The sequence below is a fragment of the Lepidochelys kempii genome, chromosome 6 (genome assembly GCF_965140265.1).
Source record: "Lepidochelys kempii isolate rLepKem1 chromosome 6, rLepKem1.hap2, whole genome shotgun sequence".
Classification (NCBI taxonomy): Eukaryota; Metazoa; Chordata; order Testudines; family Cheloniidae; genus Lepidochelys; species Lepidochelys kempii.
This window is the reverse complement of record NC_133261.1, coordinates 66,751,686-66,779,065: the sequence shown is the minus strand read 5'-3', so window position 1 is coordinate 66,779,065 and position 27,380 is coordinate 66,751,686. Positions and strand designations below refer to the sequence as shown.

At 44.6% G+C, this 27,380-nt stretch overlaps 1 protein-coding gene across 1 annotated transcript in view; it reads left to right on the top strand.

The window, feature by feature from the left end:
• Positions 1-24,802, top strand: part of LOC140913860 (deubiquitinase DESI2-like) — a 78,379-nt gene extending 53,577 nt beyond the window's left edge. Inside the window, exon 5 of the mRNA XM_073350669.1 lies at positions 22,248-24,802. Within this exon, the coding sequence (XP_073206770.1) occupies positions 22,248-22,490 (243 nt within the window). The 3' untranslated portion in view covers positions 22,491-24,802. The remainder of the gene's footprint in view (positions 1-22,247) is intronic.
• The last annotated feature ends 2,578 nt before the right edge of the window (positions 24,803-27,380 follow it).

Sequence of the window (27,380 nt, the reverse complement as noted above, 5' to 3'; positions counted from 1 at the left end):
CCCAGTGCCAGATTCCCTTCTTACCATGCTTGTTTTTTCCTTCCTTTTGCACCTGCTGCTGCCTTTTTCCTCCTTTATTCCTCCACTCACAAGCCAGTAGGTTCCCCATCTGTCAAGCATCATTACAGCGTGGGCTAGTGGAATGATTAAGTGGAACCTGGCAAGGTTCAGAAGTTTGGTTTGGATTAGCACCTTGAGGCTGAACTGATTATCTGAGCATGTTGGGACAAATTCATGCACCTTCACAGACTTCAGTGGTGTTGCACTTCCTGACTCTATCCTTAGCAAAAATTCCAGTATGCTCCTCTGAAAGTTTCCAAATGCTCCCTCTTCTGTCTCTATTGGATTTTTTTGGAAATCTAGGAACCAGTAGACCAAAGAGCTGCTTTGCTTTGTTCCAAAATTGGCCAAATGGAAAAGTAGTGTGGGGATGTGGAAAGCATCCATTTCCTTCCCATGTATGCCTTGGCCACCTCTCGACAGTCTATGGCAGTGTTAATTCTCCCCTCCCTATCTGAAATTCTTCATCATGTGATCACAGCTCCCTCACACCCAAATTGGATCAGGAAGTGGAGCCAAAGAGTAGTTTCCTAAATGGGCAGTGGGGAATGGTATTGAGGAATTAGTTCTCTGCTGATGCCTGATGACTCTCGAGTTGGACAGGATCATGGAGAGGGAATTTAGAAAGATACTTTGGTTGGTGGGTCATGGGTTTATGGAGCTGGTTCTAGGGACGGTCAACATAGTGCCCACTTTGGTGATCAAAGCTCTGGGACTAAGAGTAGTGGCAATAGTTACTTTTTTTTGTTTTGTTTTTTGTTTTTTAAAGGGTTGAGAGTGATGAAAATCTCATGGATGAGGAGTGTCTTCTTGGGGAGAATAAAAGGAAGGTGACTGAAGAAACTTGTGTCCTACTAGGCAGTTCTCACAATGTCACGAGACAAAGGTTGCTCAGACATGTTTGGGGCCATAGCTACTGGCTCATGCAGACTCTGGATTCTCACTATTAATTGGTAATGAGACAATACCTAGAGTTCAGAGGTCTGATTTAAAGAAGCATGCAAAAGCTTGGCTGCTTATCCGCCAGCCTTTGGGTGGTAGCTTCTTTTGTTTTATCTGTCTTATTCCATAAAAGGAACTTAATTGCTTCTCCTATTTAGTCCGGCTAGCACACTTCTCAGCCCCAGCTAGGTCCGTGGTTGCCCACAGATCAAAGACCGGCTTGCTGGCAGCTACCAACACCAACAGGAATGGAAGGAGAGTGCGTATGAGGTCAGCAGTTAGAACGGGAAATTGTGAGCTAGGATTCCCGTGTTCTATTTCCTCTGCTGCTGACTCACTGTGCGACAATGGACAAGTTTGCTAAACCTCTGTGTCTCCATTTTCTCATCTGTAAAATGGTGATGCTAATACTTCCCTCTTTCATGGGCATAGTGTGAGGCTTAATTATCTGCAAAGTGCATCAGATCCTCTGATGACAGGTGCTGTAAGGGGCAAAGTATATATTTTTTATTAGATAGCCTTAGTTGGCTGCCAGAAGAACAAAGAGAGAGACTCCTAAGCCCCTGAGCTGGTTTAGTTCAATCTGCAGTAAAATAGTTCCATGTCCTTACTAGGGCTGAACTGTATGGTGAGATTCCAAGTTTGTCAGAACCAGTTACCACTGAGCTTCGTAGCTAAAAATCTTTTTTGTGTTCTGGTTCAACAGATTCAGCATCACCTCACTCAGAGCATCCTGCTATGAGGGTTAGCCCAGAAGCTCACAAAGGCAGTTGGGTTCTCTGAACTTTGGTAAACATCCAAACCCCAAATGATTTGGGGTTGTAATCCTTGGCAACGCTTACTTTGAAATTGCTAAGATAATGGCAAATGGAGTCTGAATGAGGGATTATGCAGGGTATTGCAACCTGCGGGCTAATGTGAGTGTTAGCATGCAGGAGTTAAGCTAGCAGCCTAGTGGATAGGGTGCTGCTAGTGGCTGGTAGCATGTTAAGATTATCAAGATTATGGGGGCAGATGGAGCCAGCTTGGGCAGGCACATCTGATGAAAGCATGCAAATAGAATCTTAGTAGGAGGAGTCTGTATGCAGTGTTGTAGCCATGTCGGTCCCAGGATATGAGAGAAACAAGATGGATGAGGGTCCAATAAAAGATATTACAACTTCTGTTGGTAAGAGGGACAAGCTTTTGAGCTACACAGAGCTCTTCTTCAGGTCTGGGAAAGGTACTCCGAGCATCACAGCTAAGTACAAGGTTGAACAGATAGTTTAGCATAAGCAGTTATCACATATTCTAAGGGACCATTCAAGGTGAAATGGCTCATTAACGCCTGTGTAATCATAGCACAGAAAGTGGGGTTAGTGGGTTACAGATTGTTATAATAAACCATACATTCAGTGTCTGTATTAAGACCATGATTTTTAGTGTCTAGCAAAGTTATGAATTTAAGCTCCCAGGCTCGTCTTTTTAAAGTGTTGTGCAGGTTTCCTCTATGTAGCTGGAAAGCTTGTCTCTCTCGCCAACAGAGGTTGGTCCAATAAAAGATATTCCCACACTTACCTTGTCTCTGGGAAGTATCTGGCGATTCCAGATGCTACATGATTTTCAGGTGGAGCCATATCCAGATAGGATACAAGATTTTGTATCCCACCCCACCCCTGTAATTCTGGGCAAAGGTCTCTCTATTAATAGGTGGTGGTGTGTGGCAGGGAGGGGGGTGTAGGTCTGTCACTGGTTGATAGAATCATGCTGGACAGGTTTGTGCCCTATGTAATTGAAGCCATGGTGGAATGGGGGTTAAGGAGTCTTAAGATGCCTGTTATGTGATTTACAGCATTCCACAGAAGCTCATTAATAATGACATTCTGTATCCATAAATTCCTCCTGCAGTTTCAATTGGAGGTGATTTTTCTTTATTTCCTGCCATAAGGTTGTGTAGTTTTTCTGTTGAATACAGCAGCTGTTTTATTTCAGGTCTGGCCACAGTAAAGCAGTGAAATGAGCAGATTTCTAGGAATAGCTTCTATTATCAGTTTAAGTTTATGAAGCATTTTAGAATTCCTTGGGATGAAATATGCTATATAAAAGTCTAAAAGATTATTCTTTCATCACTAATCTTTACACTCTTGGCTGCACTGAATGATTCTCTCAGCTCAATGAAAATGATTAACAGATAAATGGTTCAGAGAGGGCAACAAAGATGATTAAGGGTATGGATCAGCTGACGTACAAGGAGAGACTAAAAAGATTAGAGCTGTTCAATTTAGTCATAGACATGAGGGCCAGAATGGACTATGTTTCAGAGTAACAGCCGTGTTAGTCTGTATTCGCAAAAAGAAAAGGAGTACTTGTGGCACCTTAGAGACTAACCAATTTATTTGAGCATGAGCTTTCGTGAGCTACAGCTCACTATGAAGTGAGCTGTAGCTCACGAAAGCTCATGCTCAAATAAATTGGTTAGTCTCTAAGTGAGCTGTAGCTCACGAAAGCTCATGCTCAAATAAATTGGTTAGTCTCTAAGGTGCCACAAGTACTCCTTTTCTTTTTGAGAATGGACTATGATGATCACCTGGTTAGACCTGCACATTGCAGGCCACAAAACCTTACTCACTCACTCCTGTAATAGGCCCATAACCTCTGGCTGAGTTACTGAAGTTCTCAAATCTTGATTTAAATACTTCAAGTTACAGAGAATCCACCATTTACTCTAGTGCAAACCAGCAAGTGACTCGTGCCCCATGGTGCAGAGGAAGTTGAAATTCCCCCAATATCTCTGCCAAGCTGGCCCTGAGAGAAAATTCCTTCCCTACCCCAAATATGATGATTAGTTAGACCCTGAGCATGTAGGCAAGACCTGCCAGCCAGACACCTGGGAAAAAATTCTCTGTAGTAACTTGGAACCCTCCCCATCTTGTGTCCCATCTCTTGCCATTGGGGATATTCGCTAATAGCAGTTGTGGATGGGCCATATGCCACTGTATGCAATCTCATCATGCCATCTCCTACATAAATTTATTAAACTCAGTCTTAAAATAAGTTAATTATTTTGTCCCCACTTCTCCCCTTGGAAGATTTTTCCAGAACTTCACTCCTCTGACAGTTAGAAACCTTTGTCTAATTTCAAGCCCAAACTTACGGATAGACAGTTTATATCCATTTGTTCGTGTCAGTTTTGGTTCTTAACTTAAATAACTCCTCTTCCTTCCTGGTTTCAGAGTAGCAGCCGTGCTAGTCTGTATCTGCAAAAAGAAAAGAAGGACTTGTGGCACCTTAGAGAGTAACAAATGTATTTGAGCATAAGCTTTCGTGAGCTACAGCTCACTTCCTCGGATGCATTCAGTGGAAAATACAGTGGGGAGATTTATATACACAGAGAACATGAAAGAATGGGTGTTACCATACACACTGTAACGAGAGTGATCAGGTAAGGTGAGCTATTACCAGCAGGGGTGGTGGGGGGAACCTTTTGTAGTGATAATCAAGGTGGGCCATTTCCAGCAGTTGACAAGAACGTCTGAGGAACAGTGGGGGTGGGAATAAACATGGGGAAATAGTTTAACTTTGTGTAATGACCCATCCATTCTCAGTCTCTATTCAAGCCTATGTTAATTATATCCAGTTTGCAAATTAATTCCAATTCAGCAGTCTCTCGTTGGAGTCTGTTTTTGAAGTTTTTTTTGTTGAAGAATTGCCACTTTTAGGTCTGTAATCGAGTGACGTTCTTGTCAATTGCTGGAAATGGCCCACCTTGATTATCACTACAAAAGGTTCCCCCCCACTCTCCTGCTGGTAATAGCTCACCTTACCTGATCACTCTCGTTACAGTGTGTATGGTAACACCCATTGTTTCATGTTCTCTGTGTATATAAATCTCCCCACCGTATTTTCCACTGCATGTATCCGATGAAGTGAGCTGTAGCTCACAAAAGCTCACGCTCAGATACATTGGTTAGTTTCTAAGGTGCCACCACAAGTACTCCTTGTCTCCCGTCCTGGTGTTTTTCCCTCTGATGCATTTCTAGAGAGCAACCATATCTCCCCTCAGCCTTCATTTTGTTAGGCTAAACAAGCTAAGATCATTAAGTCTCCTCTTGTGAAGTAGGTTCTTCGTACCTCTGACCATCCTAAAAGCCTTTCTCTGCACCTGTTCCAGTGTGAAATCATCTTTCCTAAACATGAATTGCACACAGAATTTCAGATGAGGTCTCGCCAGTGCCTGGATAATGGTAGTAACACTTCCCTGTCTCTGCTGAAAATACCTTGCCTGATGTATCCCAGGATTGCATTAGCCTTTTTCATGGTAACATCACATTGGCAGCTCATAGTCATCCTGTGATCAACCAATACACCCAGATCTTACTCCCTCTCTGTTGCTGCTAACTGATACATCTCCAGTTTATAGCAAAAAAGTCTTGTAGTTAATCCCTAAGTGCATGACCTGCACTTTTCTTCCTAGCTCTTTTACTACAGTTTTCAAGGTCATCCAAATCTTGTATGATATTATGGTTCTCCTCTGTATTAGCAGTACCTCCCAATGTTGTGTTATCTGCAAATTGTATTAGCACACAGCTACTTTTATGTGCCAAGGTCGTTAATGGAAGTGTTAAATATGACCAGTCCCAAGACCTATCCTTGAGGAACTCCACTCATAACCTCCCTCCAGGCTGACCGTTCACCTTGCAGTATGACCTTTTGTAATCTCCCCTTTAACCAGATCCTTATCCACCTTTCAATTCTCATATTAATTCCTATCCTTTCCTATTTAACTAATAATTTCCCATGTGGAACTGCATCAAATGCCTTCCTGAAATCAAGGTAGATTAGATCTACTACATTTTCTTTGTAGAAAATTGGTTATCCTCTCAAAGAAAGAGATTGTGGCAGACCAACATAATTACCTTTTGTAAAACCCTATTGTATTTTATCCTGATTACCATTTACCTCTATGGATTTAACTACTCTCTCTTTCAAAATTTGTTCTAAGTCCTTGCTTGCAGTTAAGATCAAACTCATGGGTCTGTAGTTTCCCAGTCACTATTTTTTCCTTTCTTAAATATATTTTTCACTTCTCCAGTCATAGGGTATGACCTCTCCCACAAGTTTATATATTCATTAAAAATCCTTTGCTATTGGGGTGGCAATTTCATGTGCCAGTTCCTTTAACATTCTTGGATGGAGATTATCTGGGTTCCCTGATCTGGTTCCATTAAGATGTTTATGTTTGGCTTCCACCTCAGATGTGATGATTTCTGCTTCCATAACCTCGTTGTCATTAGTCATGCTGCCCGTGCCCCCAAGCTCCTCATTACCCTTATTAAAAAAAGGGAAAATATTCATTTAGGTGTTTGGCAGTGCCTAGATTGTCTTTAATCTTCACCTGATCCTCAGTGCTTAGAGGTCCCACTTCTTCTTCTTTCCTTGTTTTCTTTTTATTTAGTTGGCTAAGGAATCTCTTACTATTGGTTTTAATTTTCTTTGCAAGGTCCAACTCTCCTTGGCTTTTGGCAATTCTCACTTTTCCTCTACACTTTCTGACCTCCAAGAGGTAGCTTTCCTTGCTGATCCATCCTTTCTTCTATTCCTTATAGGCTTTCTGCTTTCTCTTAATAACCTATTTGAGATGCTTGTTCATCCAGTTTGGTCTGGACCCTTCTCTACAAATTTTCCCCCTTGCTTGTGATGCAGGCTTCAGATAGTTTCCTCAACTTTGACTTAAAGTAATTCCAAGCCTCCTCCACATTCAGAAACTTGAGTTCTTCAGTCTAGTCCGCTTCCCTAACTAATTCCTTTAATTTTTTTTTAATTTGCCCTTTTGGAATCAAGGACCCTAGTAGCAGACCTCTTATAAAAGAGATGATTAAGGGGAGGAGGGGATATGACAGAGGTATATAAAACTGTGAATGATATGGAAAAAGTGAATAGAGAAGTTTTATTTGCCCTTTTCCACAATACAAAACTCAGGAGTCATCCAATGAAATTAACAGGCAGCGGGTTTAATACAAACAAAAGGAAGTACTTTTTTCACCCAATGCATCATTAACCTGTGGAACGTGTTGCCAGGGGATGTTGTGATGGCCAAAAATATAACAGAGTTCAAAAAAGAATTAGATAAGTTCATGGAGGATAGGTCCATCAATGGCTGTTAGCCAAAATGGTCAAGCATGTAACCCCATGTTTGCGGCAACCCTAAACCTCTAAGTGCCAGAAGCTGGTAGGGGAAGACAGGTAGAACTTTCCAAAATGGCCCTGTTCTGTACACTCCTCCTGAAGCTTTGGTACTCCCATTATTCGAGGAAGGATTTTGGGCTAGATGGACCATTGGTTTGACCTAGTATGGCCTTTCTTATAATTGCCTGTGCTCACTCTTGGTCCAGCCTCAGTCCCCATCTATCCGCACTTGTGGGTAAGAAATTTGAATTAAGAACACAAACCCCTTACATTTCCATTTTAAAGTGGTCCTATTGTCCAGCAAATTATATGAAATTTGCAGGTATCTCATTAAAAACAAAGGCACATGTTCTCAACTGTCATAAATTGGCATAATCCCACTGTAGTCAGAGGAACTATGCCAATTTTCACCAGCTCAGGATCTGGCCTGAATTTTCCTGGTCATAGCAGCATGACATTTTTGCATGTGCAATGGCATGAAAACATATTCCTCTTTTGCACAGCTCTAGATGGCAAGGAAAAACCTAATCCTTATAACTAAGCTTGGAAGGATTGGATTTTTATCAGAAAATGTCAATTTTACCATAAACACAGGCACAAAAATATTTCCATTGATGATAATTGAAATTTACAGATAGGCAAAATAAGAAAAATGCTGCTTGAGTTCTTAGTTTGATTTAAGGATATTTATTTTGTATATTTTGACATGTGATGTTGACAATTTCTGTTTCAATGGCTGTAAAGCTTTAACTTTTTGAATCTCAATAACTACATTCATTAAATAATTTATGGCCTGAGCATCTATTGTTTGGACCCCCCATAATTTCCCACAACTGCGAAAATTTAAAACCATAAAAATAGAAGAAAATGCTTAAATATAAACACTGATAATAACCACCGAAATTACATGTATAAAAAAATCAAATTCTGCCCAGCCGACTTATAACAGAAGCCAGTTGATAAGTAAGAAGTGTCAGAAGAGTAAGCAAATTATCTAGGTGTGGCAGTTAGTTTTTGCAGGATTGGGAGTCTTGTTTGGGAGCAATTCCCCCCGCCCCCAAGAGCTGCTGGATTCTACCTCTGATCTTTCCCTGTCTCCCGCCACTCCACCAACCTGTTGCTTCTGTATAGTTGTTAGAGAAGAGCAGCTGGGAAAAGAAAAACTGGAGTGTCAGAGTCAACCCTTCAGGGAAGAAGCTCATCACAACACACAATGGGATTGGTCTAGAAGACATGTTCAGCATGGAATCCACACTCCAAGGGGTGAAACTCTGAGCTGTGGCTGTTCTGAGACATTGGCCTGGCAGGAACACCCTGCTGCGAAAGAAGAATTCCTCTGTGCCCTTGCAATAGCTTGAGTGAATTACAGTTATTCATCCATTTGGTATGATAACCATTATTCTAAGTGTCACCAGTAGTCCCAGTCTTAATTATACTCAGTCTTCCCTAGAGGGCCTTCTGTTATTAGGCCACTTGTTACCTATCTTGTCATCCTGAATCTTCTTGCTGTACTTAAATCCTAGTCTCAATGACTTTCACACAGGGGAATATCTTCACATGGCAGGCTTGGTTTACAGCTGAACAGGTTGATACCATTGGTGAATCTGACTCCTTGTTTTGTTCATCAAGATGGCCTGTAGTCCAGACTCTCAGCCTTTGAGCATCTCAACTGGAGCCCTGGTTGGCTGGGCTGAAATAGCACTTCCTCACCCACAGCCCTAGAACCAGCTGTTTCATTTGACCCTGATTTTTTTTTCCTGTCTCATAACTTCTCTGCTCATGGATTCCTATGTACATGCAGCTATATCCTCTAGCACGGGGACATAGAGATGCAACTGCCATGTTCCTGCAAGTAGGCAGAGGGAGTATGAGTGATGGTTTGGCAGACCCATCATTTCTTCCTGCTCTTTCCCTTTTGCAACCTCCTTTCCAGGTTCATTTTGACAGTGCAGAGGGCTTGTTTCACTTTACATGAGGAAAGTGACTGGGATTCTAGGGAGAATCTCCATGAGGACCATGTCACACCCAGGGTGGACCAGAAAGTGATTGCACAGGGGCATCTGGGCAGCCCTGCTTGTGCTGATTTTAAAGCTTCTCACCCCTTTCCCCATTGGCCTTAGGATATCAATTCCCTGAAAACAAGTTAACTACTGAGTCCATTCATACTCATTTACTAGTCTCAGCTGTTCTCCACACTGTGAGATGAAGGCCATTCACAGTACTGCTCCTTTAGTGCATGCACACTGAATGCAGTCTGGCCTGAGCTTTATGGTATGTTGCCACTCAGTCTATTTTGTTGATCTATGCAGGCTAGTTACACTCCCTGGGGTGTAAGTTCAAGTTTTTACACGGTAACTATAAAACAAATTTAGTCTAAACAATTAATTCCAAAGTGAAAACTTTACTAAGGCTTTTAAGGAAACTAAGCATTCATGGGATAACAGGGAAGGTCTTCTCATGGACCAGTAACTAGTTAAAAGATAGGAAACAAAGGCCAGAAGTAAATGGTCAGTTTTCACAATGGAGGGAGGTAAACAGCAAGGTCCTGCAAGGGTCTGTGCTGGGACCTGTACTGTTCAACATATTATTTAATGATCTGGAAAAGGGATTTGCCAGTGAAATGGCAGCGCTTGCATATTCAAAATTATTCAAGATAGTTAAGTCCAAAGCTGACTGTGCAGAGTTGTAGTGGGATCTCACAAAACTGGGTGACTTGGCAACAAAATGGCAGATTAAATTCAACATTGATAAATGCAAAGTTATGCACTTTGGAAAAAATAGCAATATATAATGATGGGCTCTAAATTAGCTGTTATCACTCAGGAAAGAGATCTTGGAGACGTCATGAATACTTCTCTGAAAACGTCAGTTCAACGCGCAGCAGTGGTCAAAAAGGCTAACAAAATGTTAGGAGCTATTTGGAAAGTGACAGAAAATAAGACCAAAAATCTCATGCGCCACAATATAAATCCATGGTTTAGTGTGTCTGGTTCTGGTCACCCCATATCTAAAAGAATATAATGGAACTGAAAATGGTTCAGAGAAGGGCAACAAAGATGATCCAGGGTATGGAACAGCTTCCATATGTTGAGAGACTCAGAAGGTTAGGGCTGTTCAGTTTAGAAAAGAGACAAAGGAGAGGAAATATGATAGATATATAAAATCATAAATGAGATGGAAAAAGTGAATAGAGAAGTTTTATTTGCTTTTCCCCACAAACAAAAACCAAAGATCACCCAATGAAATTAATAAGCAGCAGGTTTAATACAGAAGAACCTCAGATTACAAACACCAGAGTTCCAAACTGACTGGTCAACCACACACCTCATTTGGAACCAAAAAAATGCAATCAGGCAGCAGCAGAGACCAAAAAAAAGAAACAAATACAGTTCAGTACTGTGTTAAATGTAAACTACTAAAAAAATAAAAGGGAAAGTTTAAAAAAAAGATTTGACAAGGTAAGGAAACTGTTTCTGTGCTTGTTTCATTTAAATTAAGATGGTCAAAAGCAGCATTTTTCTTCTGCACTGTAAAGTTTCAAAGCTGTATTAAGTCAATGTTCATCTGTAAACTTTTGAAACAACAGCCAACATGTTTTATTCAGTTACAAACATTTCAGAGTTACAAACAACTTCCATTCCCCAAGGTATTTGTAACTTTGAGGTTCTATTGTAGAAACAAAAGGAAATACTTTTTCCACACAGTGCACAATTGACCTATAGAACTCATTGCCAGGGGATGTTGTGAAGACCAAAAGTATAACTGAGTTCAAAAAAGAACTAGATAAGTTCATGGAGGATAGGTCCATCAATGGGTATTAGCTAAGCTAATCAGGGACATAATTCTGTGTTTGAGGTGACCCTAAACCTCTGCCAGAAGCAGAGGGGAAGATGGGATGGATCTCTCAAAAATTGCCCTGTTCTATACACTTCCCCTGAAGCTCTGGATTTGGCTGCTGTCAGAGATAGGATACTGGGCTAGATGGACATTAGTCTGACCCATTATGGCAGTTCTTATGTGAAGTTGTTTTTCACTACATCTCAAGTTATGGTTTCATGCTTGAGTGCATGTTACCTTTCAGGAATGTTGTTTAAAACAAACAAACTCATGTTAGACAACCAGGAAGTACGGAGTTCAAGTTGCACTTGTCCACAAGGTACCCAGGCTCCCGTAACTCTGCCTTCATAGAGATGCGAGGCTACCATCTTCCCTTCTTTGCATGCAGAGCATTAAAAGCACGCACCACAGAGCATTGATTCTAAAATTTAATCTATGAATGCCCAAATGCTAATTGTGCTGCGTTGTCAACACAGTAACTCTTTCTTTTCACATGTTTGCACAATAGCATAATCTGGCATATGAAGTTTGTAAAAGGAGACCTGCCAGTCTGTGTCTTCTGGCATCTGTAGAACTGGTTGCCACATTGAATCACAAGGCCTGGTTCTGAGGGCTTGATGAGAGCCATCTACAATGTACTAAATACCTTCAGCTCCTTGCAGGATTCTGCCCTTAGAGTCTGAGTCAAAGCCCTTGGGAAGACTCACATTGACTTCATGAAGCTTTGGATCAGACCCTTAATGAAGTGTGGGAAATGATTGCCTTCACTGTGTTGTTTGTCTAATCAGAAATTTGTAAAATTCTGTGTGCACTCTAAGTATGATCCTAAAGAAGGTTGTGAAGCAGCGCAACAATTATATGCTTAATGTTGAAGCTTTCTAGTCTTTGTGGTCACTGATGAAAGGAAATTCTGTAGTGGTTGGATTAAGAATTAGGAGTTTCTGATTTCTGAGGGCCCGGGCATGGAGATAGAGTTAAGATGGTTTGGGAGTTGTGTTTGAGAAGTGTAACCGTCACTCTGCATTTTATAATGTGTGAAGATTATACAGTGTTGTTCTTACAAACTCTCATTCTTGAAAGGTAATACACACCAAAACTGCTGAGATGTGCCTGCCTCAAGTGAGTCTAGAGAGTTTATTAGGCCTCCAACAAGGCAATGTAAGTCTGTCAGAGTCTGAAAAGGCTCAGACCTCCTGTTGTCTGCAGTCCCATCCCGCTGCAGGTGTCCTAAGGTTTGCAGGACAAGGACTTCCTTCCTCAGGGCCGGCTCCAGGTTTTCTGCCGCCCAAGCGGCAAAGAAAAAAAAAAAAGAAAAGAAAAATCCGATTGAGCTGCCGCCGAATTGCCGAGGAAGAGGGAATGAAGGACTCGCTGCTGAATTGCTCCCGAAGACCAGGACGTGCCGCCCCTTTCTATTGGCCACCCCAGGCACCTGCTTCCTTCGCTGGTGCCTGGAGTCGGCCCTGCCCTTCTTACAGTCCTCCGAGGTCTGCAGAGGGAGGAGCATATGAAAATTGGATGGGGGGTGGGGTAAGATGAGAGGGGATAGGATGGGAGGAGAGTAGATGAGGGAGGCATTCCTCCTGGGATTTGCAGGATAGAACCTCCTTGCAGTGGCGAAGTTCTCTTTTTCATTAACAAGCCACTCTAGCCATCAGGTTTCACTTTAGATTGTATCACTGCAGGGGAAAGGACCAGAGACTTATTTTTTTCCATTGAAGGGTCCATTGACATGCTATAGTAATCTTGCTGAGGTTGACGTTCCCTGTAGTAACTAAAAGAGAACGTAACGTTAGGTAGGTGAGATCATTATACAAAAAATGTGGTCCATGGTACTAGATCTCAGCTAGGTGACTCCAGTGAAGTCAGTTTTATCCCTCTACTATGTTCTCTCAGTCTATGAAGCTGTGATCAGTAATGTAGCAGAAGATCCTGTGGTCTGTTACTTGCCACTGATTCATAGATTCCAAGGCCAGAATGGAGCATTGTGATCATCTAGTTTGCCCTCTTGTATAACCCAGGCCATAGAACTTCCCCACAATAATTCCTAGAGCAGAGCTTTTAGAAACACTTCCAGTCTTGATTTAAAAATTGCCAGTGATGGAGAATCCACCAGGAACCTCGATAAGTTGTTCCAAAAGTTAATTACCATCACTGTTCAAAATGACAGGTTTCAGAGTAGCAGCTGTGTTAGTCTGTATCCGCAAAAAGAAAAGGAGTACTTGTGGCACCTTAGAGACTAACAAATTTATTTGAGCATAAGCTTTCATGAGCTACTGCCACAAGTACTCCTTTTCTTTTTACTGTTCAAAATGTATTTCCAGGCTTAATTTGTCGGGCTTCAATTTCCAGCCATTGGATCATATTATACCTTCTTTGCTAGACTAAAGATCCCTTTATTAAATATTTGTTTCTCATGTAGGCACTTATGGACTGCAATAGACTCCCTGCTTAACCTTCTCTTTGTTAAGCTAAGTAGATTAAGTTTCTTGAGTCTATCACTATAAGGCAGGTTTTCTAATCCTTTAATCATTCTTGTGGCTCTTCTCTCACCTTCCTGCTAACTGTGTTCCCTCCTTATCCCCATTCTCATGTTTAGGTCCCCAGTACATTTCTAGATATCCCAAATATCACAGGGGTATTTGGAGATATTGGTCTAAACCTAAATATCAGTGATATTTAGGGAACTATTCAGTTTGCTGCATAGTACCATTTAGGGACGATAGTTTCCTGTTGCGTTATTCCAAATGTTTTTTATCACACTTTTTGTCACTCTCCTATTGCATGTGAAGTAGCATTTCTGGCGTATGTGGGTCAGATTACCCAGCTGTCAGTTCCAGCAGTAGTAAAGGATGTGGCTGCCAGCAATAACATGCTTTAAGCACATGATGGATGTTATAAATTTCTGCTATTTTCCTTCATTTAAATGAATTAAACTCTAATACGTTGGAGGATGGGAATTAGGCCTAACTTCAGGGGCTCAGAGGCCCTCTCTATTTCCTGCATAACTTGTAGATTGGTGAGCTGAAGCACTGGTGTGGACTTGAAAGCTCCACAGAAATAGATTCCAGACTGTCAGTTCCCATTTCTCCCTCACTTTTGGCTTCTGCTCTGTATGTCTGAACTGTGTTTCCACTTGGCTTCCCAGACAGCAGCGGGGCCATTTGCAGCTCTTAGCCACACACCCCAGAAGAACTTCTAGTAAAGGGAAGCCACCTTCTCTACTGTAAAATGCCCCCTAGTGGCAGCAGTAAGTACACACAGCTGCTACAGAAGTTTCCTGCCTCAAATGGGGGCAATGCATGAAGTGTGCAGGTTTTAGTGTGAGCCGTTAATCCAGAAGGAAGATGGGGGAAGATGCAGGACGTACATGGGGATAAGCAGTGACTCTCAGTACCTACTCTCGCTAGCCCACAGTGTTGAATCTGTCTGTAGGAGCAGTGAGAGCCCCCATGACACCAAAATGTAGTGGTGCAAGAGGAATAGCTCAGATTGAATACAGAAGCTGTGGAAGGTCCAGGGCCAACAGCAATGAATGGATACAATTCACAGGGGTTTTGTATGAACAAAAAAAACTGTTCCTGGAATGTGTATTTTGGATTTTTTCTCTAGTAGCTGTACCTCTCAAATGGCCACTGTCTACACTACCAATTTGTGTCAACAAAAGTGATGTCAAACACCCAAAAGTCAACCTAATACAAATCACAATTTCATGTTCACACTTGCTCCCTCTGTCGGCAGATCACGTCCACAGTGGGGGCACCATCATTGACAATGTGATCAATGTACTGTGGGTACCTATCCCACAGTCCTTCTGTTGCTAGGTGTTGTGGGATGACAGAGTGGATCGCGGTGCATCTTGGGACAGTGCTAAATGTCCCATGATGCATTACTTTCTTTCCCAGCACTCCATGGGCTTCCAGCTTTCTTTCACGGCATTTTTTCAGCGGCCCTTTGCTGGGCACCCCAGCATCTTTGTGAGAAGGGATCGATCCCCCACTGCTCTGCTAAGCTCTGTTAACGGTCATGAAGATATTGTGGATGGCAGTGCAGTTAATCATGAAGTTCCTAACTGAGGAAGACTCACAGGTGCCTGACATTCTGCGCATTCTGGATAGGAGCAACTTTAGATTGCTTTTGGCATTCACAGAGCAGGTGCATAGGATAGACCATCACTTTTGGGCTCGTGAAACAAGCTGTACCTATCATATTGTCATGCAGGTGTGGGATGACGAGCAGTGGCTACAGAACTTCTGGATTCGGAAAGCACCTTCCTGGAACTGTCCGCAGGGCTGGCCCCAGACCTGCGGTGCAAGGACACCAAAATGAGAGCTGCCCTCTCAGTAGAGAAGCGTGTGGCAATCGCTGTGTAGAAGCTGGCAACTCCAGACTGCTACTAGTCAGTCGTGAATCCATTTGGAATGGGGAAGTCGCCCGTTGGGGCTATGTTAATGCAAGTGTGCAGGGCAATAAATCATAACCTGCTACGAAGGACCATGACTGGGAAATGTGCATGAAATAGTGGACGGCTTTGGAGAAATGGGTTTCCCTAACTGTGGAGAGGCGATAGATGGCACACACATTCTAATTTTGGCACTAGACCACCTTGTAATGGAGTCCATCAATAGGAAAGGGTACTTCTCCATAGTGTTGCAGGCACTTGTGGATCACTGACATTAATGTGGGGTGGTCTGGGAAGGTGCATGACACATGCATCTTCAGGATCACAGGCCTGTACAGAAAGCTGCAAGCGGGGACTTTCTTTCCTAACCAGAAGATTACAGGTGCAGGGGGTTGAAATGCCCATAGTGATCCTGGGGTACCCTGTGTACCCCTTATAGCCGTGGCTCATGAAACCTTACACGGGACACCTGGACAGCAATAAGGAGCAGTTCAACAACAGGCTCAGTAGGCACCGGATGACAGTTGAATGTGCCTTTGGCATATTAAAGGCACGCTGGCGATGCCTTTATGGCAGGTTGGACCTTACTGATGATAATATTCCCGTGGTCATAGCAGCATGCCGTACATTGCATAATCTCTGTGAAGCTAAGGGTGAACTCAGGGGTGGAATGCTGAGGCAGACTCCTTGGCCACTGATTTTGAGCAGCCAGATACCAGGGCTGTCAGAGGAGCCCAGAGAGTAGCTATTTGAAGCAGGGAGGCTTTGAGGCAGCACTTTGACATATCTCTCTGTCTTAATTGCTTTAATGTTACATTACATGTAGTTTTTCTAGGGGGCAATGGTGACATTTGGGGCCTTATATTCCTATAATAAAGTGATTAAAATGCCTGTGCATGTATTGGCAGTGCCTGCAATCTCCTCTTGTACCAAAAAAAAGATGATTTACTATTATAAAAGTTTTCTTTTATTGCACAAGAAATAGCGCACACAAACATACAGATGCTTGGCGGGAAAGGAGGAACCAGGGAAGGGCAGACTTTCACAGCTGTGTGTAGGTCCAGCTATCATTGTGAAAGTTGTCCGAGGGGGTGGAGTGAAGAGGAAACCGAGAAGTTCCAGAAGGTGGAAAGAAATGAGCGGGAGGAGGTTGGCAGGGCATGGAAAAGAGTTCTGAATGTGCTGCAGTGGAGGTCAAGCGCTGATCTACTCAGTCTGCTGTATTATGAAGGACTTCAGCATCTGTATTTGCTCCTCCATTACTTTAAACATCTGCTCATTAGCATCCTTAACAAATGCATTATTCTCTTTTCTGTCATGCTATTTGGCTTCCCAGCACTCCTTTCATTCCCTTTTTTCTGAATTGGAGCACTGCAGGATGTCCCAGAACATGTCATCTTTGCTGCGTCTTGGGCACTATCTTATCTGGTGGAGACGCTCGGCAGGGGTGCGTGGGGTGTTCCTGAAGGCCACATCTGGTAAAGCACAGGGGACAATGCACAGAAGCGAGATTGTTATATTTACACACAGCATTGAAACATTTCAATTAATACACCTTTTGCAACATTGCTGTCACTTTCTCACTGACTCTAGCCAGGTACACATCTCTGCGAACACCCAAAGCATGGTGAGTGTTGGCGGGGGGAAGAAGGGGCGCTCCACATGGAGAAAAGAGCGCACACTCTTTGCAAGGGTCATGGTGCAGCATTCTAGGGAACAAATTCTAAAATTCTCCCATACTTTTCCACAGGTGGGGATAATTCTAGCAGACAACTCACTGCTAAGGGTAAGCTGGGAAACGAGGGTACATCCACTCCATGCTCCCTATGCTGCTCGCCTATGTGCCGCTTTGGTCTCCGCACAAGTGATTTCCATATGGCATGGGAAAGTTTCCTACAATGAGGGAAGGAACAAAGCTGCTTTGCCAGGGAACTTTAAGCAGAGGATTACCGAGTACCTCCAGGAAACTTTCTTCGAGATCTCTCTGGAGGATTCCCGTGAGATCTCAGCATGCATCAACACCCTGTTCCACCATATTGATTAGCTACACAGGGAAATGTCCAGCTCACAGAAACCCAGATAGCCTCCCACATTTCTTTGCCCTGAGCCCACCTGTGCACTACGCAAGCCACAGCCACTTACCAGAAGTCTCATCTCCAGCTTCTGGCTCACTGCTGAGAGCAACTGCTGAGACTGGCTAGGTACCTCTTTAGTGGAGAACAGTTCCTGGCTGCCCGCCTCACTGGGCGACCCTGCTGGGAGCTGCACATCCTCATCTAACTCCACCTCTTCATCAGTAACTTCTTCCTCTGCGTTAGGTCCTCTTTCCGCCATTTTTGTGTCCTCCAAAGTATCCACAGGGCTCTTGGTGATGGAGGTGGGGTCACCAACGAGGATAGCATCCAGTTCCTTATAGAACCTGCAGGTCTTAGGTGAAGCAGCGGAGCAACGAGTTGCCTCCCTCACCTTATGGTACGCTTGCATCAGCTGCTTAATCTTCGCTCTGCACTGCAGCATGTCCTGATCATAGCCCTTTTCACATAAGCCTCGATAAATCTGCCCGTAGATATCCCAATTCCTACGGCTCAAGCGCAGATGGGACTGTACAGCCTCCTCTCCCCATATCCTGAGCAGATCCAACAGCTCTGCTGTGGTCCAAGCAGGAGAGCGTGTGCTGCTATAACCTGCCATGGTCACCTGGGAAGATGCAATGAGGCCTCTCCATGCCGAGCCAACAGGAAATGAAATTTCAAAAATTCCCGGGGCTTCTATGAGGGAGAGACGGATGATTGTTTACCTGGCTGCAGGGCAGTGGAGTTCAAACTGCTGATCAGAGCAGTCAGGATGGGCATTGTGGGACACCTCCTGGAGGCCAATTAAAGCAATGAAATGAAGTGTGGTGTCTACACTTGCACTTTGTCGAAAAAAATGTAGAGGAAAAAGACATAAATCTCTTGTGAGGGTGGATGTATTTTTTTTTTTGCCAAAACCAGACATTGTCCCTGACAAAAGTTGCCCCCCAGTGTGTACGCATTCACTGTTTGGGTTGACGAATGGCAGTTTTGGTGACAAAACTTGGTAGTGTAGACAAGGCCTTCATGTAATGTTCCTTAAATTGAGCCACATTTGAGAGGTACCTTAGTGTTAACTCAAGCTGTATTCTCTCTCAGATGGATGCCTAAGAATCCCCATGCTACCTCTTCAGAGTTCAGTTTGATGCAGCCTAGTCCAGCCCTCGTAGCTCCCTGTCTTCATTTTATGAGGGGGGATAAGCATCTCTACAGTCAACTTAAAGGGCTTGTTTAGTGCAACAAGGCTCCCTGCCCCAATTAGCAGAAACAGCTAGGAGCCTCAACTGCCTTCTCAAAGCTTCAGACCAGGGCCGGCTCTAGGTTTTTTGCCACCCCAAGCGCGCGCACACACAAAAAAAGGGCCAGAGTGCCACCCCTTGAAAAGTTCTGCCTCAAGCACATGCTTGGTTTGCTAGTGCCTAGAGCCGACCCTGCCTCAGACAAACTGGAAGAAGGCAGCATTCCTTATTCCATCCACTTTTCAGTACTTCTGCTCCCAGGGACTCTGTAAAGCCTGACAGGAATCCAGATGAGGATTCACTACAGATCTTTTAAGTTTCCTAGGGCAGCCAGTCGGTACCTTTTGAAAGCATGATGTGTGTTTATTTTGACCTAGAAAAATCAAGACTAGTATTTCTGATACAGGACCGTTTACCTGTTGTGTCTCAAAGGACTTGCACACAGCCCTCCACAGAAGGGAATGCCCTTCTTGGGGGAGAAAAAAGTATTCCGCATTGTCTGGCATGTGTGACACCCAGGAAAGGGTTACACTGCTGGAAACCATGTCTGGCCATCAGGGTAGTTGAGTTGTTCTCCTGATGTAATGTTTCTAACTGATTATTCTGCCTAGGGAGCTACAATAGGCAGAGTTTCCAGGGATTCAGATACTATTGGAATTCTCCCTCTTCATTTTCCTTGTACAGCTTTAATTAAGTTCAGTTGGTCTAATCTCATTTTCTCTATTACCTCTGGACTGGTAAGTACTACTACTCCAGCCACAATACATTGCAAAGCAGGCAGCTCAGACCTAAGGAAAAGGCTGTACCACTGTTCGGATTTCCCAAAGTTCCCTTTGCTAGCTTGTTGAGATTCCTATTCCACTGTGGAATAGTAACAAGATGGCTTTGGTGGTTGTGAAGACCCAGACTGGCGTGTCTCTGACAGAAGGGGAACTACTCAGGCCTGGTCTACACTTAAAAGCTAGGTTGACATAGCTACAGCACTCAGGGTGTGAAAATGTCACATCCCTGAGCAGTGTAGTTATACCTGCCTAGCCCCTGATGTAGACAAGGCTAGGTTGATGGAAGGATTCTTCCGCTGCCCTAGCGACCATCACTCGACAAGGTGGATTACCTACGGCTATGGAAAACCCCTTGGTAACAGGGTGTGCTGAGTCAGGAGCTAACTTAGCACCCTGTCACTCCACTCCCCACCAGTACTGTATATATTAATGGGGACCTTACTGGAAGGCGGGTAGTTGACTGAGGGTGCCACTTCACTGAGGAGAACTACAGCTGAGGGTCTGATTGAGGGGGAAGCAACCCCAGCTCCTGGGATAAGATAAGCAGACAGGAAGGCAGTGCTGGGGAAGAGGACAGAGCTGAAGGAGGCAGAGATAGGCAAGACTGACTGCTGCTAGTACTGGTCCCTGCCCTAGAAGAAAGTGGGGAAGCTGGCTCTGGACTGTAAATGTATGTAAATAACACTGCAGGCTGTAGTCTGCTGGAAAAACACAGTACAATATGGTGGTGGCAAAGGAGACCTAGAGTGGTTTTGGTTTGTGATTAAAGCCTGAAAGGTCTCTCTCTGGATTGCCCCGTGACACCCTCCTGTCACATCTACACTACAGAGCTGCTGTAGCTGCACCACTGTAGCACTCCTAGTGTAGACGTGATCTTAGGCTTCATCATTGCCCTCAAGCTCCATAAATTGCCCTACTTGGTGAGTGATGGCCTGATGACCACGTGTCCTTAAGTACGTTTTACAGTTCCTCCTGGCTTGATTGATTTGCCCTGTGAAAAAGCTAATAAAAGCAAAAGCCCTCAGCATCATTTCCACTCAGGGAATGGCAGGAACAATTGCCACAGTTTTCTTTGAGCTGCTCAGTGAAAGGAATCAAACAAAACAGCTGCTCCAACCACTCCTTCCTTCTGCTTCTCTTTTTCTAGCACTAATTCTCCAAAAGCTCCACTACTGTGTTAATTGTTCTAATGGTATTTTTGTGATTCCTTCTTAGCTTTGATCCAGCACCTTTCCCCAGAATTAAATGCACACTTAAAAAAAAGGCCCCTTATTTTATATATTCATTTTCCAAGGAGGCAGTATGTTACCAGAGCTACTGGGGCTGGAAAAGGGATTGAGGGGCATGCAACCAAAAATGGAGGCAAGGGTACTAGGTTTGGAGGTACTGGTCAGGGTTCAAGGAGATAGATGGGTAAAATATTTGCTTTTCAAAGGTGAGCGTTGGGCTAAATTTATATAATATAATTTAAAAAATGAATTTTCTTAAGATCCTGGATGGAACTAAAGTGACCTGCTGACAAAATCTTATTCAGTGGTTCTGAAACTGTGACTTGTGGATCAGTCTGGACTATAGATCCTTTCCTGTTAACTATTCTTAAATCTATGATGTAGGGATATGGTCCATGAGAAGATCTGGCAGTGGTGTTTAGAAATTTGGGGGGAGTGGTGACTCCATGAGGAAGTCACTGATGTAGGAATTTGTCCCCAAAATGAAAATGTAGAACATTACTGATTCCTACATAATTTGGGTGTTTACAAGTAATTTTGGAAGCAAAAGAACTACTCAAGGGACATGTATTCACTTCTCTGATGCTTAGTACCAGTGCCCTGGGTTTCATACACTTATCTCTAAACTTTAAAGTAGTTCCACATGCTACTGTTATTCAGTAAAAATGTATTTGGACTCATGTCCTAGGGGAGAAAGGGTCTGTGTCACAAAAACAATCCCCTGAGCCATCCCATGCCATCATGTCAGATTTTGCGTGGTTATTAGCAAAGCAAAACAAAACATGGCAGTACACATGAGAGCATACACAAAACAATGCCATGCATGTGGTATGTGTAGGACCCACAAGACACTTGGATTTGTTCTTGGTGGTTTTTTTTTTACTATTTCAGTAGTTTATTTTAAGGAAGAATGGAGGAGCTAAGAGTTACAATAAGAAAAGGACTTCAAGGTGCTATGGCATATATCTACTTTGTAAATTAATCATCCTGACTGCATCAATGTTACAGAAAGTGGGGAGCAGACAGAATAGTTCCTCACAATCATCCATTCACCTGGTTACGGCCAACTGTCAGCTTAATGAAGCTCAGGGCAATGTCGGTCCAAATCTTTTGGCATTACAGAGTGAAAATGGTATCAGCTGTGTTCTGAGAGCTACCCGCAGGACTGGCTTTCTGATCTATGAGCCCCAAATAAGGAGAGCGCGGACCGAGGGGATAGAGCAGACAGGAGTAGTTTTCCCCACCTTCCCCAAACCTGCTGATTGAGGGACAGGTTGGGCTGGCCAGTCACTTGGGAGTTTGCCTTTGGCACCCCAAGAAGAAGCTTACATTGTTTGAGTTTATGGCTGGCTGTGACCTCAAAAGATAGCCCCTGTAATCAAACAGGAATCTTCTGAGCACTGAGGAATCCAGACCATTGACTGACTGGGGGGGAGGAGGAGGAGGTGGTGGTTATAGCAGTCTCCTGATACACCTGCCTTGGTGCTGGTAACAATGTTCCTTTTCTGTTTGCTCTGCAGATCCTGTGTGGGAAGGAGATCCCCCGTTGGGTGAATCGCCTAGCCTACTTCAGCTCGTGCATCCCTTTCCTCCAAAGTTGCCTCCCCAGGGAGTGGCTGACCCCAGCAGCCCTGCAGACCCACATCAACCTCGGCCTCCACAAGGAAGAGCAGGGAGACACGACAGATGAGGAGTCCCCATCCACTTCTGCGGCTCCCTCAGCCTCAGGCACCTCGCGAACCTGTAGGCATACCCGGGTCTAAGCTGTGCCCAACATGCTCCCTTCTCTTGCTCTCTGGGTTTCTTCTATTTCTTTCTCATTTCGTCTCTTACAGCAGCTTTCTTTCTCCCTCTTTTCTTCGCCCACGAACATTGAGGGAAACCCCCTTTAATGAGAAGATGAGCTCTTGATCCTTCTCGAAGGGTTGTCACTACTGTTGCTTGGCAAAATGATGCTGAACTATAGCATTGTGCTGACAAGTGTGGTGGCTAACCTGGATTCTCCTCTCAAGGCCCCCTGTGCTCCTTGATTCACAGAGAACTGTTGACTTTCTGGGCACGAGAGCATGGGACTAGAGGGGAACCATACCGGGAAGTTCCTTGGCTGGAACTGTTTTTATTCTTTTATCTCCCCCTCTCTCCACTCTCCAGTTCTGTCAAGGCTGCCCCCCACCTACAGCATACCTCCTGGATATACCAAATGAAGGAAGCAGAACCTCAGTTTGACTTTCTCATCTCTAAGACCAGCAACAAGCTCCTACCTATCCTCTTTTTTGTAATTACCAGGTTTCTAAATCATTCGAAGGACAAGTGAAAGGTATTGCTGTTGTATGAGCACCAGTTTTCTGTGTTAGAATTTAAGAGATTAGAGGACTGCCCCCCCCACAACAATACCACAATTACCTAGAAAACAAATGTATAATGGTGGTTTTTATTTGGTTACAACAGGGGGTGGGGGTTACTGCTTGGGGGTAGCTACTAAGTAGATGCAAAGGTGGCCTTTGATGGATTGGTTCTCTTAGTTTCCCAACCCAAGTCACCAGTTTCACATCCCTGGTTTACTATTTCCCTTCCTTTTCAGTGGGGTGTTAAATCTGTCTTCTGGCTGGCTAGCCAGCTGCCTCTGGCAACCTGTGTTTTGTGGAGGGACTTCTGGAGTGAGAGGATGGTGAGAGGGAATCCCTTGGGCAGACTGCTATTTCCTGCAGTCTTTCTTCACAGAACCAAACATATGGGTCCCTTGGCAGCCATCTACCCAGTCTACATTTAAAGCCAAGCCAGGAAGGCGAAAACTATCTAGACAGAGAATAAACCAGAAGAATTGACATTTGTTCCCCTGCCTCAGAGGCTGTTTTGGGATGGAGAGGGCAGCTTGGAATCCTGTCAGGAAGCAGAGGTTGCTGCCCCATGTACATCCCCATGGCATCTTTTGTTACATAACACTCTCTTTATTTCAGTCATTTGCAATAGAACAGGGGCAAGGCTGGTTGACCAACCACCCCAGCATTGGTTCATAGATGTATTATGCCCATGATGATGGTTTCTATGCTGAGGGGCAGGTGGAGAAGGGAGCAGGTATGCCAATTCCATTATTCAGTCACCTAGCCAGGAATTATGTTCAGTGACTACACCAGCATGGGAAGGGAAAATCTAGGTCCCTCTTCCCCCACCATGCAGCTATGCAGAAGAGGAAGACAAAAGAGCCTGAGGATGCATGTGTAATGTATTGATTTAGGGCCTGATTCTTAGAAGCGCTGCGCTCCAGCTGAAGGCAGGAGGAGCTATCGGTGCTCAGTGCCTCTGAAAATCAGGCTCTTAGAGTGAATAATCCTGTCTCCAGCCACAGTGAGAATAACAGACTGCTAATTACAAGCAGCTAAGCAAGCTACTCCATTAGCTCAAGTTTACAGAAATTGTGGGCCTGGTATTGAAAGTCCTGGGTTTGATCCCCACTGATATGCCTGGTGTCTGTACATACGTGGTCTCAGTTTGTTACGTGTGTGTGTATCCAGCACTCTATTATCCTGGGTTCCCGGTATAGTTGCATAGAGCCAGCATCACATTCTCTATTACCCTGGTTTGTTCCGCGGTGATTTACTACGATCAGCATCATATTCTCCATTATTCTGAAGTTGCCAGAGCTGCTGCCCAGACACAACATTACACAATACAGTACTGCGCACTCAGTTGTCCTGCAGTGACTCGTGTCACTGCCTAAACCAGTCATGCAATCTCCATTTTTCTGAAGTTCCCAGGATCTCTGCCAAAAAACAGCATTATGACCGCAGGTATGTGCAGTGACTGGAAGGAACTGAGTGGAGGTCTCCCGGAGCTTTCATTTGGCGAGGGAACATTGCAGTCAGATTAAGAGGTAATAGCAAATAGTCCCTGATTGACTGCCATCCATCCATCACCCCAACCTGCTATCTTGCATCTGATCTCATATGAAGTGTCACATTGGAAGTCCCAGGTGGAATCAGGGCACCAGTGACATACCTTTCCTAAGAGAACTGCTTTGTCTAAGGGTATGTTTACACTACGAAATTAGGTTGAATGTATAGAAGTCGGTTTTGTAGAAAGCGGTTTTATACAGTCGATTGTGTGTGTCCCCACACAAATGCTCTAAGTGCATGTAGTCGGCGGAGTGTGTCCACAGTACCGAGGCAACCGTCGACTTCCGGAGCGTTGCACTGTGGGTAGCTATCCCGCAGTCTCCGCCGCCCATTTGAATTCTGGCTAGAAATCCCAGTGCCCGATGGGGCTAAAACATTGACGCGGGTGGTTCTGGGTACATATTGTCAGGCCCCCCTTCCCTCCCTCCTTCCATGAAAGCAAGGGCAGACAATCGTTTTGTGCCTTTTTTCTTGAGTTACCTGTGCAGATGCCATACCACGGCAAGCATGGAGCCCGCTCAGCTAACCATCACTGTATGTCTCCTGGGTGCTGGCAGACCTGGTACTGCCTTGCTACACAGCAGCAGTTTGTTGCCTTTTGGCAGCAGACAGTGCAGTATGATTGGTAGCCATCGTCGACGTAGTCCTGGGTGCTCTTTTAACCGACCTCGCTGAGGTCAGGGGCGCCTGGGCAAATATGGGAGTGTCTCAGCTGGGTCATTTCCCTTTTAAGTTTAATCTCATGGTGATTGAGTCCTACTGGCAGTGCACTGTCTTTTAATCAGCAGCCAGCAGAAGATGATGGCCAGTAGTCATACTGCACCATCTTCTGCCGAGCACCCAGGAGATGACAATGGCTAGCGGTCGTACTGCACAGTCTGCTGCCAGCAAGATGTATAAAGATAGATGAAGTGGCTCAAAACAAGAAATAGACCAGATTTGTTTTGTATTCATTTTCTCCTCCCTTCCTCCGTGAAATCAACAGCCTGCTAAACCCAGTTTTGAGTTCTATCCTTGAGGTTTTGAGTTCTATCCTTGAAGGGGCCATTCAGTTTCTCGCAAAGCCACCCCCTTTGTTGATTTTAGTTCCCTGTAAGCCAACCCTGTAAGCCATGTCGTCAGTCGCCCCTCCCTCCGTCAGGGCAATGGCAGACAATCGTTCCGCGCCTTTTTTCTGTGCAGACACCATACCACGGCAAGCATGGAAACCGCTCAGATCACTTTGGCAATTAGGAGCACATTAAACACCACACGCATTGTCTAGCAATATATGCAGCACCAGAACCTGGCAAAGTGAAACCGGGTGAGTAGGCAACGTCAGCGCGGTGACAAAGAGTGATGAGGACATGGACACAGACTTCTCTCAAAGCATGGGCCCTGGCAATGTGGGCATCAAGGTGCTAATGGGGCAGGTTCATGCGGTGGAACGCCGATTCTGGGCTTGGGAAACGAGCACAGACTGGTGGGACCGCATAGTGTTGCAGGTCTGGGACGATTCCCAGTGGCTGCGAAACTTTTGCTTGCGTAAGGGCACTTTCATGGAACTTTGTGACTTGCTTTCCCCTGCCCTGAGGCGCAAGAATACCGAGATGAGAGCAGCCCTCACAGTTGAGAAGCGAGTGGCAATAACCCTGTGGAAGCTTGCAACGCCAGACAGCTACTGGTCAGTTGGGAATCAATTTGGAGTGGGCAAATCTACTGTGGGGGCTGCTGTGATGCAAGTAGCCAACGCAATCAAAGATCTGCTGATATCAAGGGTAACGACCCTGGGAAATGTGTAGGTCATAGTGGATGGCTTTGCTGCAATGGGATTCCCTAACTGTGGTGGGGCCATAGACGGAACCCATATCCCTATCTTGGCACCGGAGCACCAAGCCGGCGAGTACATAAACCTCAAGGGGTACTTTTCGATAGTGCTGCAAGCACTGGTGGATCACAAGGGACGTTTCACCAACATCAACGTGGGCTGGCCGGGAAAGGTACATGACGCTCGCATCTTCAGGAACTCTGGTCTGTTTCAAAAGCTGCAGGAGGGGACTTTATTCCCAGACCAGAAAATAACCATTGGGAATGTTGAAATGCCTATAGTTATCCTTGGGAACCCAGCCTACCCCTTAATGCCATGGCTCATGAAGCCATACGCAAGCAGCCTGGACAGTAGTCAGGAGCTGTTCAACTACAGGCTGAGCAAGTGCAGAATGGTGGTAGAATGTGCATTTGGACGTTTAAAAATGCGCTGGCGCAGTTTACTGACTCGGTTAGACCTCAGCGAAACCAGTATTCCCACTGTTATTACTGCTTGCTGTGCGCTCCACAATATCTGTGAGAGTAAAGGGGAGACGTTTATGGCGGGGTGAGAGGTTGAGGCAAATCGCTTGGCTGCTGGTTACGCACAGCCAGACACCAGGGCAATTAGAAGAGCACAGGAGGGCGCTGTGCGCATCAGAGAAGCCTTGAAAACCAGTTTCATGACTGGCCAGGCTACGGTGTGAAAGTTCTGTTTTTTCTCCTTGATGAAACCCCCCGCCCCTTGGTTCACTCTACTTCCCTGTAAGGTAACCACCCTCCCGTCCTCCCTTCCATCACCGCTTGCAGGGGCAATAAAGTCATTGTTGCTTCACATTCATGCGTTCTTTATTAATTCATCACACAAATAGGGGGATAACTACCAAGGTAGCCCAGGAGGGGTGGTGGAGGAGAGAAGCACCAGGCGGGGTGGTGGAGGGAAGGAAGGACAAGGCCACACAGCACTTTAAAAGT